Below are 12,530 nucleotides of genomic sequence, written 5' to 3'. Positions count from 1 at the left end.
TAGGTACTCACCCTGACAAAAGGATTCCTCTTTGGAAGTAAATCCCGCGGTAGACTGCTCAGATCACCAGGAAGTGACGCCAGCAAATCCCTTTTCCCTCCGCTCACATAACTTCCAGACCCCTGCGATGCGACACTTCCCGATTTAATTGAGTTTTTGGCGGAAAGCAGCGACGAATCGACCTCGTCGTTTGACAGACTCCCAGAATTTTGAGAAACCTTACCGGAGCTTCGCGACAAGCTGCCGGAATTCACTGAAACTTTACTCGGCGAAAAACTCCCCGAATTCAAAATTATCTTCCCAGTACTGGCGGAAAGACTGCCGGAGTTTATCGAAATTTTGCCAGAATTCTGCGAAAATTTTCCAGAGCTCGGTGACGACAGAACTTCTGAATTTATCGAAATAATATCTATGTTACTGGGAGAGTCTCTACCTACGTTGACTGTTATTATTCCTAAATTTGGCGGGTCGATCCCGGTAGCGATTGTAACTTTACCAGAATCTTGATAAATATTCCCGGAATTTACCGAAACTTTTCCCGACGTCGGTGATAAACTGTCGGTGACAATAGAAATTGTACCGGAATTCTGTGACACATTCCGCGTTTCAATGAGGCTGTCGGTAGTTATCGATATAATACCGGAGTTTTGAGATAATTTTCCCGAATCCGGTGACAGGCTACCAGAGTTCCGGGACTCTTTTCCGGATCTCGGAGATAGACTGTCTGAGTATTGCGGGGATTCTCTGGATAGACTGTTTGAGTCATGGGGAGAGTTGGTGACTGCACCGTTCATCTCCCCGTATCTGAAATCATCGTCACCCATTTTCGCTGCTCATTATATGACACAACCACTGATAATTATGGTTTTAAACACACACTTTTCACAAACTCACAAAAACTTTTCTTAACACACCCCTGTTAAAGAGTTTTGCCGATATCTGAAAAAAAACAGGAAAAAAATATGAATTAGTTTATTTGTTAGAACTACTATATTATATTATGATAGTTACAATATGTATATTTCTGATTATATAATATAATTATATCTGAATATACATTATATTCACATGCACAGATCAGATAATAAATATAATTCCGATAGGCAATATTCAATACACTACATTTTGATGCAGGGTTTTGAATGTGTGAGTGTCTTACGAAAATGAAACACGCATTATGCACGTGCAGTAGTGTGTGTAATACACCAATGTTAAACGAGCGTCAATGCATAAACTGAGAGCAATTATCGTCAGTATTCGACGTATGACGACGTACCTATTCTTGACACATGTTTAAGTTTATCCCGGGTTATTCCTTACTCGAGATCGTTTACCTGCTACTCCTTATTTAATAAGGTATTTCAATTCTCGTTATTTCCGAGTTCCCTATTCTCATTTTAACGGCGTAAATTAGTATATGTACATATTCGCTTTCGAATTTTGTGGGTAGGTAGTTATTTACAATAATCTATATATAATTTAAGATGGAACCATTATTTTTCATCCCATGTGAAAATCATTCATTTCCAAAGTGAATTTCATATTTTTAATGTTGTCGGCACTCAGTGAAAACAGTATATTTCACTGCCTTTACATATAAATTTTCCGCTAAAAAATAATTACAATCTATTTTTCTTATGAAACCTTTAGGTACAGTATTCACTTTATTTTTTACAAGAAATTGCGGTCAACGTATCCATATCTCATATTTTTTATTATTAATCTAGTTATTAGTACCTGTACCTACTATTTTATTTCTTAGGTAATAATTCTTTGTCGAATATTTGATAAAATAATTAAAAAGGGATCGGTGAATTTTTTTTATTATCTAAATCCAATTATGAAACACCTTCAATTTAAAAAGAACTTTTTTACGTGTAGCAGAATTTTAACAATGCGTCTTTTTTATCTTATTGGGAATACGATACTATAACAAAGAATTTTTATTATTGAGAAATCAGTACAGATATCTACTTAAAAAAAACTAATATTTAGTGTATATAAGAGATAAAGAAACATACTTTTGTATATATTCAATAGATGAAGTAATACGGTCCCGGGTCCTGTTATTCATAGTTCTACACATTGATTAACTTTAAATTGTCTTTGCAATAATCTATATTCTGTTATGAGATAATAATAATAATAATAATCAGAATAAATCACATTGCATAAAAATACATTAAAATCAAATCAGTATCGTATTTCATATGTATTTTAAAGTAATTTATTTTATTCCAAAAATCCCTGTAGTCAAAATAAAGGATTATCAAAGTCGTACTATATAATTTAAAAACAATATAGTACCTAACCATTTTTTTCTGATTCCCACCAAAATTTACTTTTGAGTTATGTATGGCAATTAATCATCATGGAAAGATACATATATATAGGTACAACATATACAAATTGTTAAAATTTATTACTAAAAAATAATAAATATAATCTATTCGAGCTACATTTCGGCCATTACGTGAAATTCGAGGTAAAAATAATCGATATACAGGAATTACTATTCGTAAATGAATTGAAAAATTCGAGTCAAACGGTATATTTTGTAATGTTAATAATTCAACCCATCAAAAATATAAACGTACTGCTGAAAATGTCGATGTTGTGAATCAAAGTGTGGGTGAAAATCCACAACAATCAATTACACACACAGCATTCTCAAAAACTTGGACTTTCTTACGACACTACATGGAATATTTTTCATAAATATTATAGGCGTGTAAAATAGTGTTAATATATGAACTTAAACCAAATAACCATTTGGTGCGTCGAAATTTTGCTGATTGGGCAGAACTTGAAACAGATCCACTATTTCATGAAAAAATCATCTTCAGCGTGGAGCTTATTTTTAGTTAAATGACATCGTAAATAAGAATTGTCGCATTTGGAGTAGGTAATCAAAACCTACATGCTTTTAATTCTTAAAACACCTTACATCTACAAAAATTAAGTTTGGTGTGATTTATGGTCTGAAGGTGTAATTGGATAGTATTTTTTTTAAAACGAAAATGCACGTTACGTACAGTCAATGGAGGACATAGAAACATCATTGGCATAAATTAGATGATTTTGATCTAGACCTAGGGCCGTATGTATCAGATTCCGAAATTCTTTATAAGCTATTTAACCGATTTTCCACCATATAGCGTATATCACTGTTTGTGACGTAAGCAATCTGACGTCACACGTCATTCAAAATGGCTGATTTATATGTCACTTTCAAATGTCATTTTAATAATGCATTCATTACAATAAACGTTTGCTTGAGGCCCTCGTTCATTTTGTAGACTCTGTAAAACATTTGCGAACTTTAAAAACAGTTCCTAGTCTTGCTATTTATTCATTTCATTTATTCTTATTCCGTTTTGACATCTCATAATTGAAGTGATTGAAGTGAAGTTAGTCATAATATAACTGTATGTATTGCCACCAAATGGAAATGTTTACTGGGAATACTCTATCCTTTCGTACGGTAGAATTATAAAATAAATGTGATAAAATAACTGATAAATTATTTAAAGATCATAATAATTATTAAATTTATATGGTACCGTTCGCACACTTTCAGACACATTTACAATTTTAAATTAATGATCGGGGAATGAAATTTTATAAGTTTGCCATTATATGGACGCCATGACACATTATGACGTCATATCGTGATGTCGCTAACCAACGGATTACATTTGCACTCATGCATACAAATGAGCAGTATTTAGCCTATAAAGTATTTTGGGATCTCATGCATACGACCCCTAGACGATATGTGGTTCTAACAAGATGGTGCAACATGCCATACAGCTCGTGACACAATCAACTTATTGAGAAAAAAGATCAGTATATATATTTCTTATTTGATAACTCTTTACTTAGTAAAACTTTCCGGTAGCGAAAGGGTTATTACTTATTAAACATTGCCAGGTATGTACCTATTCATTACATTCAAGAATAAACAACATCGTAAAAATCGAAGCGCGCACGTCATGTGCATTACCCAATGATGGAAAAATCAACATGATCGTATGTTATGTTATATAAGTTATAATAAACGTTATAAGAAGTAATAATAACGTGATGTTGTATTGACTAGCGATTGAAACAGTCATCGATACAATATTATTACAAAATGAAATTGCAGGTGTTGCAGTGTAAAAAAATTGTTGACAGCAAGCAAGTTGAATATTCTTGCAATCATATAAGCGTAGGTATCTCTTATATTCCGATTCAAACAGATCTCGTTTAAATGTATAATACTCGTAATTACTATTCGCCGGTAAACACTGCATTCAGTTGCATATTAAAACGCAAAAGATACGACGAATGGCATCAGGTATGGCAAAATAAATGGCAACACATAATATCATTAATGTTTTTCCTTATTACTTATTTATAGCAGTGATGAAAAGTGGAGGTAGACTGTTAAGATTCAACATAAATAGTATACACTTAACTTTGTTTTTTTATTTGACACTTGATTTGTCTTCTGACGATCTTAAAATGGTCATTTTTCCTCGATGTTTTATTTTCGAAAAATATGTAGTGTATTTTTCCTGTTGAAAAGGCACATTTTTGGCGATGTTTGGCAACACTGATCACAATGTAGGTCAGTCATACTTATATATTTTTATTGAACTAAGAATACAATTTGCAGATGGTGCTGGTTAGTTTTTAAAATTCAATTAAACCCTGCCTAAAACAAACCATAATACTTTAGGTATACTGTGGGTGATCTGAAAAGAAGAGTAGGTACACACTTTTTCAGCCATACTTATTTGTTTTCGTTCAATTAAGAATACATATTTCAGATGGTGTTGGTTAGTTTTTTTTAACTTTTTTTCTTTTACTTTTTTCAAAAAAGATTTTTTTCTATTGGTTATAGGGTCTAGGACGATTTGGCACCGCGAACTGGCCTCCGCCGATTGGCCTCCGCCGATTGGCCTCCGGTAATTGGCCGCCGGTACAATCGGACGCCGGCCCAATTGGACGCCGACCCAATTCGACGCCGACCCAACTGGCCTCCGGGAGATTGGACGCCGCACAGTTGAATTAAATGCGCAAAGGAATAGACGTACGTTACGATTTTTTGGAGTAAATAAGCAAGTCAGTTTAATATGCTTCTATCTTCTCAGTAGTCGTACCTTATACATTTCGCGCTTGACACATTTTTAATATAGATTGAGAAAAATTATTATGCCTTATGATGTTTATTAAAAGAAAATAATTCTTCCCTCGCTAAAACTTAAAGATGTGCATAATCAATTAATTTATTGTCTATACATGGGTACTTATTTATATTTACAACAAATATTAAAAATAATGTTAGATGTTAGAATGAAAATTACAATATATTTCAGCGTTTTATTGACTTAATATTATAATAAAGCTTAAACATGTATATTATTATGCATAAATGCGTATTTTAAGATAGTATGAAATTACAAACAAAATATTAAGTAAGTTATCTGCTAAGTATAAATGTTTTAGTTGTTTGATTGATAAACTACTTAGGTACTGGGTGCCGGACGAAATCTCGAAGGCCTAAATCCCGAAAGCCGAAATCCCGAATATCGAAATCCCGAACGCTGAAATCCCGAATGGCCGGAACCCCGAAGGCCGAAATCCCGAAAAATAAAAAAATACAAACATCAATAATTGCGCAATTTTTGCAAGAGACACAAAAACCCATTTTTTGTGGTAATATAAAAAAAATGTAAAATACAAATATTAATAATTGCGCAATCGTGAATTGCGCAATTTTTGTGAGATGCACAAAATCCATTCGTTCTACAAAATGGTCTCTCCTGAAAAAAATTGCGCAATCAGAAAAACCCATTTTCCGAAAAAATGGGATTTGTCTCTCTTACAAAAATTGCGCTCACGATTGCGCAATTATTGATGTTTGTATTTTACATTTTTTATATTTCCACAAAAAATGGGTTTTTGTCTCTCTTGCAAAAATTGCGCAATTATTGATGTTTGTATTTTTTCATTTTTCGGGATTTCGGCCATTCGGGATTTCAGCATTCGGGATTTCGGCCTTCGGGATTTCATCCGGCATCCAGTACCTAAGTAGTTTATCAATCAAACTACTGAAACATTTATACTTAGCAGATAACTTACTTAATATTTTGTTTGTAATTTCATACTATCTTAAAATACGCATTTATGCATAATAATATAAATATTTAAGCTTTATTATAATATTAAGTCGATAAAACGCTGAAATATAATGTAATTTTCATTCTAACATCTAACATTATTTTAAATATTTGTTGTAAATATAAATAAGTACCCATGTATAGACAATAAATTAATTGATTATGCACATCTTTAAGTTTTAGCGAGGGAAGAATTATTTTCTTTTAATAAACATCATCAGGCATAATAATTTTTCTCAATATATATTAAAAATGTGTCAAGCGTGAAATATATAAGGTACACCTACTGAGAAGATAGAAACATATTAAACTGACTTGCTTATTTACTCCAAAAAATCGTAACGTACGTCTATTCCTTTGCGCATTTAATTCAACTGTGCGGCGTCCAATCTCCCGGAGGCCAGTTGGGTCGGCGTCGAATTGGGTCGGCGTCCAATTGGGCCGGCGTCCGATTGTACCGGCGGCCAATTACCGGAGGCCAATCGGCGGAGGCCAGTTCGCGGTGCCAAATCGTCCCATTCCCTGGTTATAATATTATTTTCTCAGAAAGTGTTTTTCAAAATTATGTATGTTCAATAATTAGAATGGTATATTCTTAAATCTTGTGAATTATTCGTTGAATAAAAAAATAGTTAATTAGATAATATTATATTAAATTTAATACCACGGTCTTTTTACCATTTATTTATTGATTTCATTATAATTGACGTATTACTCAATTCAACGTAATTCATTAATTAAGTATAAACTTGAATTATTGAAAACACTAAATGAACTACTCCAATACTTAATATCAAAAGTTAGTTGCAGAGCGTTGGAGCAGAGCTCGGAGCAAGAGCAGTGGAGCAATGGGGTTTTACCCGGAGCAGGAGCTAACTAACTTAGTTAGTTGTGAATTTTGTCGTGAAAAACAATTGCTATTTTTTAATTTCAGAGAGATTATTACTTACCTTCAATATCCCAGTGAGTAGGTAATAGTCTTTTTTATAAACTTATGAACCTGTCTAGATGTGTATTATTCGGGTACGAAATTGGTCAATGGCCACTCAAGTTTCTTTAAGTTATTAAAAAAAAAATTGGAACGACTCGATAATGTTTCTAATAATTGAAGCAAAAATGTCGTGTTGGTCTTATTAAAATTGTGGGATTTGTTTGTAGGTAGGTTTTCGGTGAAACATGTGAAGGCATTTTTCATATTTGATTTGTTTGAATTGCATATAAGTAATGTTAATTTGTGTGCGTGACTGTCTAATATGCGCGTGCGTTCTCCGGGCCCTGCAATGTACTGAGTATATTTTTAGTATTTTTAACAGATTTTATTTAATTATTTGTTACAATGATACAAAAAATTAATATGACATGTTTATTATTCGCCATTTTATGTGACCTTTTAAAAAAGGACTTGTGCAAAGCATCTTCCTTTCGATAATTGTCTCTCGACTCTCTTGAATCTCGTAGGTCTCTTGAAACACTTTTGCCTGTTATTGCGAGGGATGGTTTCCAATCAGGGTGTCCTAATGAACTTGAATTTACATGCGCCTGTCAATTACCTACGTGGTCACAGCTATGTATTATTCTGCATCGGAACCGTTTCCTCGTGTCAAGCCTATCAGGCACCATTAGCGAGGGGTGCACGACTAGCCAATGCGCTCCCCAAAGACGTAGACATTTTCGGTGACGTGTTGTCTATTTTGTATTCAAAATTTTATTTTTCTGTATAAAATTGTACTGTTTTTATTATCATTATTATTGTATAGGAATATACTTATTTTCTTCTGTCCTGTGAGGGTGATATTTGTTATAATGTAAGTCTCATGTTGTGAACGTCTTGAATTTAGATTTGTCATATCCACAATGTTTTGTTTTCTTAAATAAATAAATAATAATATTATAGGTACCTAATAAAAAGTGTTGATTTTTTCAAAGAAACGCGTTTATAAAGTTTCTTTGCCGTGTGATGGATTATTTTCAATTATTGACTGCTCGATTGTGGCAACCCTAACATAATATAGTAATAATTATCACTAATGTTTGCGGTAAGCAGATAAATATGCCACGTGATTACCTGTAAACAATTATTGAGAAACTGCACGGGTGCAGGTGGAATGCCTGCAAGAAACATAATTATTCTAGGTTCAGTTCCTCATCGCTATTTTTATACCATCATACTTTATCATGAGGCTTCAAAATAGGGTTAAATTAAATCACTACTTATTCATAGAAAAAGTCCATATTCTATCAGTTATCACTAGGGAATCCAATTCCGAGCCAAAATTCTGATCCCGGGATTTCGGGATTACAATTTGACAATCCCGGGATTGGCATTTTTTTCCATTTTTTTTTTATTTTTTTCAAAAATAAATCTAGTATAATTTATACTATTTAAGACATTTTTATTGTTAATATTGTGTACGTTCAATCTTAAAAATACATAAGTAATGGAGTAAATAGTATTGTAATATAAATAATAATGTGAATTTAATATGAGATTGCTGTTTCTGATAGTAAAGACTTAATGAATGGGTTAGCGAGATTTACAATAGTAAAGCAAATCGTGGTGTATGGCCTTTCCGCTTCAAAATCTAATTAGTCAGCCAAATATGAAACTGCCGTAAAACGTATGAGATCATGGTGGAATTACTTTGTTAAAAGTGCGAAGCATTGTTTTTTTCCAATCTTTCTCATTTTTAATAATATATGTGAAAAAATAAAATGAATCGGCAACTTACATATGGGTATAAATCAAACTTCCTTCAAACTCAATTTATTTCTAATTTAGTTATTTGTTATTAAAGGTATTTTTTCTGTTATATTTTTGTTTTTATTTTATTTTCCATAAAAATTGATAAAAAAAAATCAATCCCGAAATCTTCGGGATTATGTTTACCAATCTCGGGATTCATAGGTATCAAAAATAGCTCGGGATCCCGGGATTGGAATCCCTAGTTATCACTATTTCCACTCCAATGCACAGCGTACCCACGTCCTTTGGATTATATGAGTTTAAATTATAATGTGGATTGCGTGCAGAACTAACCTTCCAATAAATTGGGAGAGAAAAATCTGAGTTCATCCAAATCGAGTCAGATGTTGATATATTCGTTCTAATTTTTGTGTCTGCTCTTATTATTAGACCGCTTTTTCTTTATTTATTAATAATATTTCAGCATCATAATCAGCCGGGGTAGATCCACTGCTGGATGAAGACCTCCCCTATCTACTTCTACTCTTCTCGATCCCTAGTTCCATGCCTCCCACAAGGCGGGGCTGACAGGGCTCTAACCTGGGGGCCCGGCGACGCAGGTCGACCTGATAAGTGAGATAAACACACATCACAAATTTGCCCTAATGTGGAAAAATATTGCCTGCAGCGCTATTTTATTTGTAAAGTCACAACATTTTAAAACCTCTAGTTGTGTGATGCATTTTTTGATTACTGTGTGTCGATATTCGACAACTGCATAATTCAAATGGATTTATTCAACAATACAAAAAAAATCACTAACAATACCCCGAATACCCTTAATCTTGCCTGAAATACCATTTAGAAAACGATTCAGTAAAAATTCCCACTGCTTTTAACCCTAGCGATGGGTAAGGAGGCCTGCTTCAAGATGTGGGGGCCATGCCTAGTTCTTCGCTGCAAAGCAATCCACCAAAATTTATGAGCTCGTTGAGCCAGCGGGTTTTGGGGTATTTATCTGATAGAGGTAAATTTTATTTTATTTATTTTTCATGTTATAATGTGAACGTCTATCTATAGATATTCATAAAATAAATATATTCGTAATTGGAAATTGGAAAGAATATCTACTCGTATAATTTAGTATAATAGCTTAATAGTATCATTTAGTCAACATCTTTTTAGCCAAATAAATCACTTTATAATAATTTTGATTATATTTCCAAAATATATACACATTCTTCCTTAAAATATTGAAATTGAATCCTCAATCTCAATCTAACCGTTCCTAGATTAACATAATGGTTTTTAGATGTAAGTGGGACAATATTGTTAATTCTTGTTTACTCAGAGAGGCGTATAAATTCCTTGCCAGTTTATCGTAGGACATCTTTCTATTTTCTATACCTGTTTTATAATATAAAACCACTGAGTGGATAGAGTCTAGCCTCTCGGTTCATCGAGCACCCGCACCCGGTCAATGGGTCAGTAGAGAACCATTAAAATACTTTGCATATAAATAGTTACATTAGTGAGGTGAGTATACTTTATCAGCTGTTGATCCGACGACTATAATAAAGCCAGTCGACTGAGACAACCCACTGAAATCGACCCAGCGTCGCTATATGGATAATGGTTTAAAAGAAAATGTTTTAATGAGACCTTTATCAGGCTGGTTTCAATAGGTTTATGAACATAAATAAACTTTGTAATAATAAACCAACGACGACTATATTCAGGAATTTCGAATTACGAATTACTAGTTATTAATTATAAATAATAAATGACGTTTTCAACTGCATACTTCATTCAAATTATTACCGTTTATTTCAATATGTAACAATCATAATCTCCTACAAACAGTTACAATATTATATTTTAAGTAGCAATGGATAGTACTAATATCGACATTTAGGCTCGTTGCAGTAGCAAAGAATGGAGGTAGGCTGTTAAGATTGGCCATAAATATTGCACATTGTATTTAGTTAGTTATACGCATGGCCCCACATCCCAAAACAGGCCCCCCGGCCAGGATATTTGGCGGCCCCCCTACCTATCGCTAAGTTTAATAGCATGTGTGATGCACATCATAAGCGTTTTCAAAATTGTGTTAGAGGTAAAAGAAAGTTTTTTTCAGTTTATTTTAAGCGATTTTTTGTAGTTTTAATACATCTACTTGAATTATATAGTTCAAATATGCAATCAATTGAATTCAATTATGCAATCAAAAATTGGATCTTACATTCTAAATGTTATTAACCCCGTTGTGAAAAAGCGCTTTATATAATACATATAAATATATATATATAAATACTTTTTTACTGTTATCTATTATGGCTTGGTTATCGCAGGGTTTAATTGAATTTTAAAAACTAACCAACAGCATCTATAAAGTGTAGTCTTATTTCACTGAAAACAAATACGTATGACTGACACAATTTTGTGTGCACTATTTATGGCGGATCTTAACAGCCTAACTGCACCCTTCGCTAATGGTTTCTTGTAATAAACATTCAGCAATCAATATATTATTATTCTTAGGGGTCTCTATGGTAAGCGTAATAGAACACGACGCCGCATTTCGTGGCCTAAGAACTTCTGTGATCGATACGAATGCAGCTACACCGAACCGTGACGATAAATTAGTAATGATGATGGCCGACCTAAATTAAGAGACGTTACGAAATGGAGAAGATGGTTTTATCTCCACACTGTGATGGTACGAATACACTATATTTGAATAGGAATGATAAGTAATACGGGCCAACTGTAAAGGTTTCGACACTACTTAACTTATTTATTATGAACCATACGCGTAGTTGATAGTAATACCCCGTTTACACGTGCATGGATTTACTGCTGACAGTACCTATGTATTACCGCGGCCATAACAAGAAAATGTAAGTACGTCTAAACAGTAGTAGGTATCGTACAAGTTGGAAGATTGCATGCATGGATGAAAAATGTTCAGAAGGTTCTGATTTTTCACACTATAGTTGTAAATTGCATGACGTATGACATATATTAATACATAATCGTGTAATTGAATGCTATTATAATAATGTATCTAATTGTTATAGACATTTTTTAAATGCAACATCAATACATAACAATGAAATGTTAAATATTATTTTTCACCGGTTTGTTAACTTCTCTGTGGAGTAAAGACAATGTAAAGATTAATTATAATCAAGTATACGCCACAATAATATTTTTTCTCAGTTTGGCAACATTTGCTTCCGACCGACTGAGATGAAAAATATTTTTTATTCACACGTTCACATAACTTAGATCCAGTGGCGTTTCTAAACCAAAATATGACGTTAGAAAGGATGCAATAGAAATAACTTATATAATAAACAAAATCTTCTACATACTATAGTCAACTATTAGAATATACTCGATTCAAATTGAAGAGATTTTGTGAGTAGATAGATTATAATGTTAGTGTTAAGTAAACAACAAAATGGCACTTAGATAAGAAATTGGTGCTTTACCCAATACACAATCAATAAAAAATAGAAACATTATGGTAGAGAAGAACCATCAACTAAACATCACTGGTTGGTAAATGAACGAGTTCGAGACACATTCAACAATTTTGACAGGTGGTACTGCCACCTGATAATATTTTATAGTACCTATTAAATTATTAGTAGTTACTTGTTGTTTTTATT

At 32.9% G+C, this 12,530-nt stretch overlaps 1 protein-coding gene across 2 annotated transcripts in view; it reads right to left on the bottom strand.

Annotated features, from left to right (window-relative positions):
* Positions 1-12,530, bottom strand: part of Rhp (GTP-Rho-binding protein rhophilin) — a 270,103-nt gene that overhangs the window by 241,650 nt on the left and 15,923 nt on the right. For both annotated transcript variants that reach the window (XM_085961190.1, XM_085961191.1), the window contains exon 2: positions 12-939. In XM_085961190.1, the coding sequence (XP_085817316.1) occupies positions 12-824 (813 nt within the window). In that variant the 5' untranslated portion in view covers positions 825-939. The remainder of the gene's footprint in view (positions 1-11; positions 940-12,530) is intronic.

The sequence above is a fragment of the Rhyacophila brunnea genome, unplaced genomic scaffold, assembly GCF_057557595.1.
Source record: "Rhyacophila brunnea isolate RB1 unplaced genomic scaffold, BYU_Rbru_1.0 scaffold_12, whole genome shotgun sequence".
Classification (NCBI taxonomy): domain Eukaryota; kingdom Metazoa; phylum Arthropoda; class Insecta; order Trichoptera; family Rhyacophilidae; genus Rhyacophila; species Rhyacophila brunnea.
Note: the sequence above shows the minus strand (reverse complement) of the source record. Positions and strands in the feature narration are given on the sequence as shown.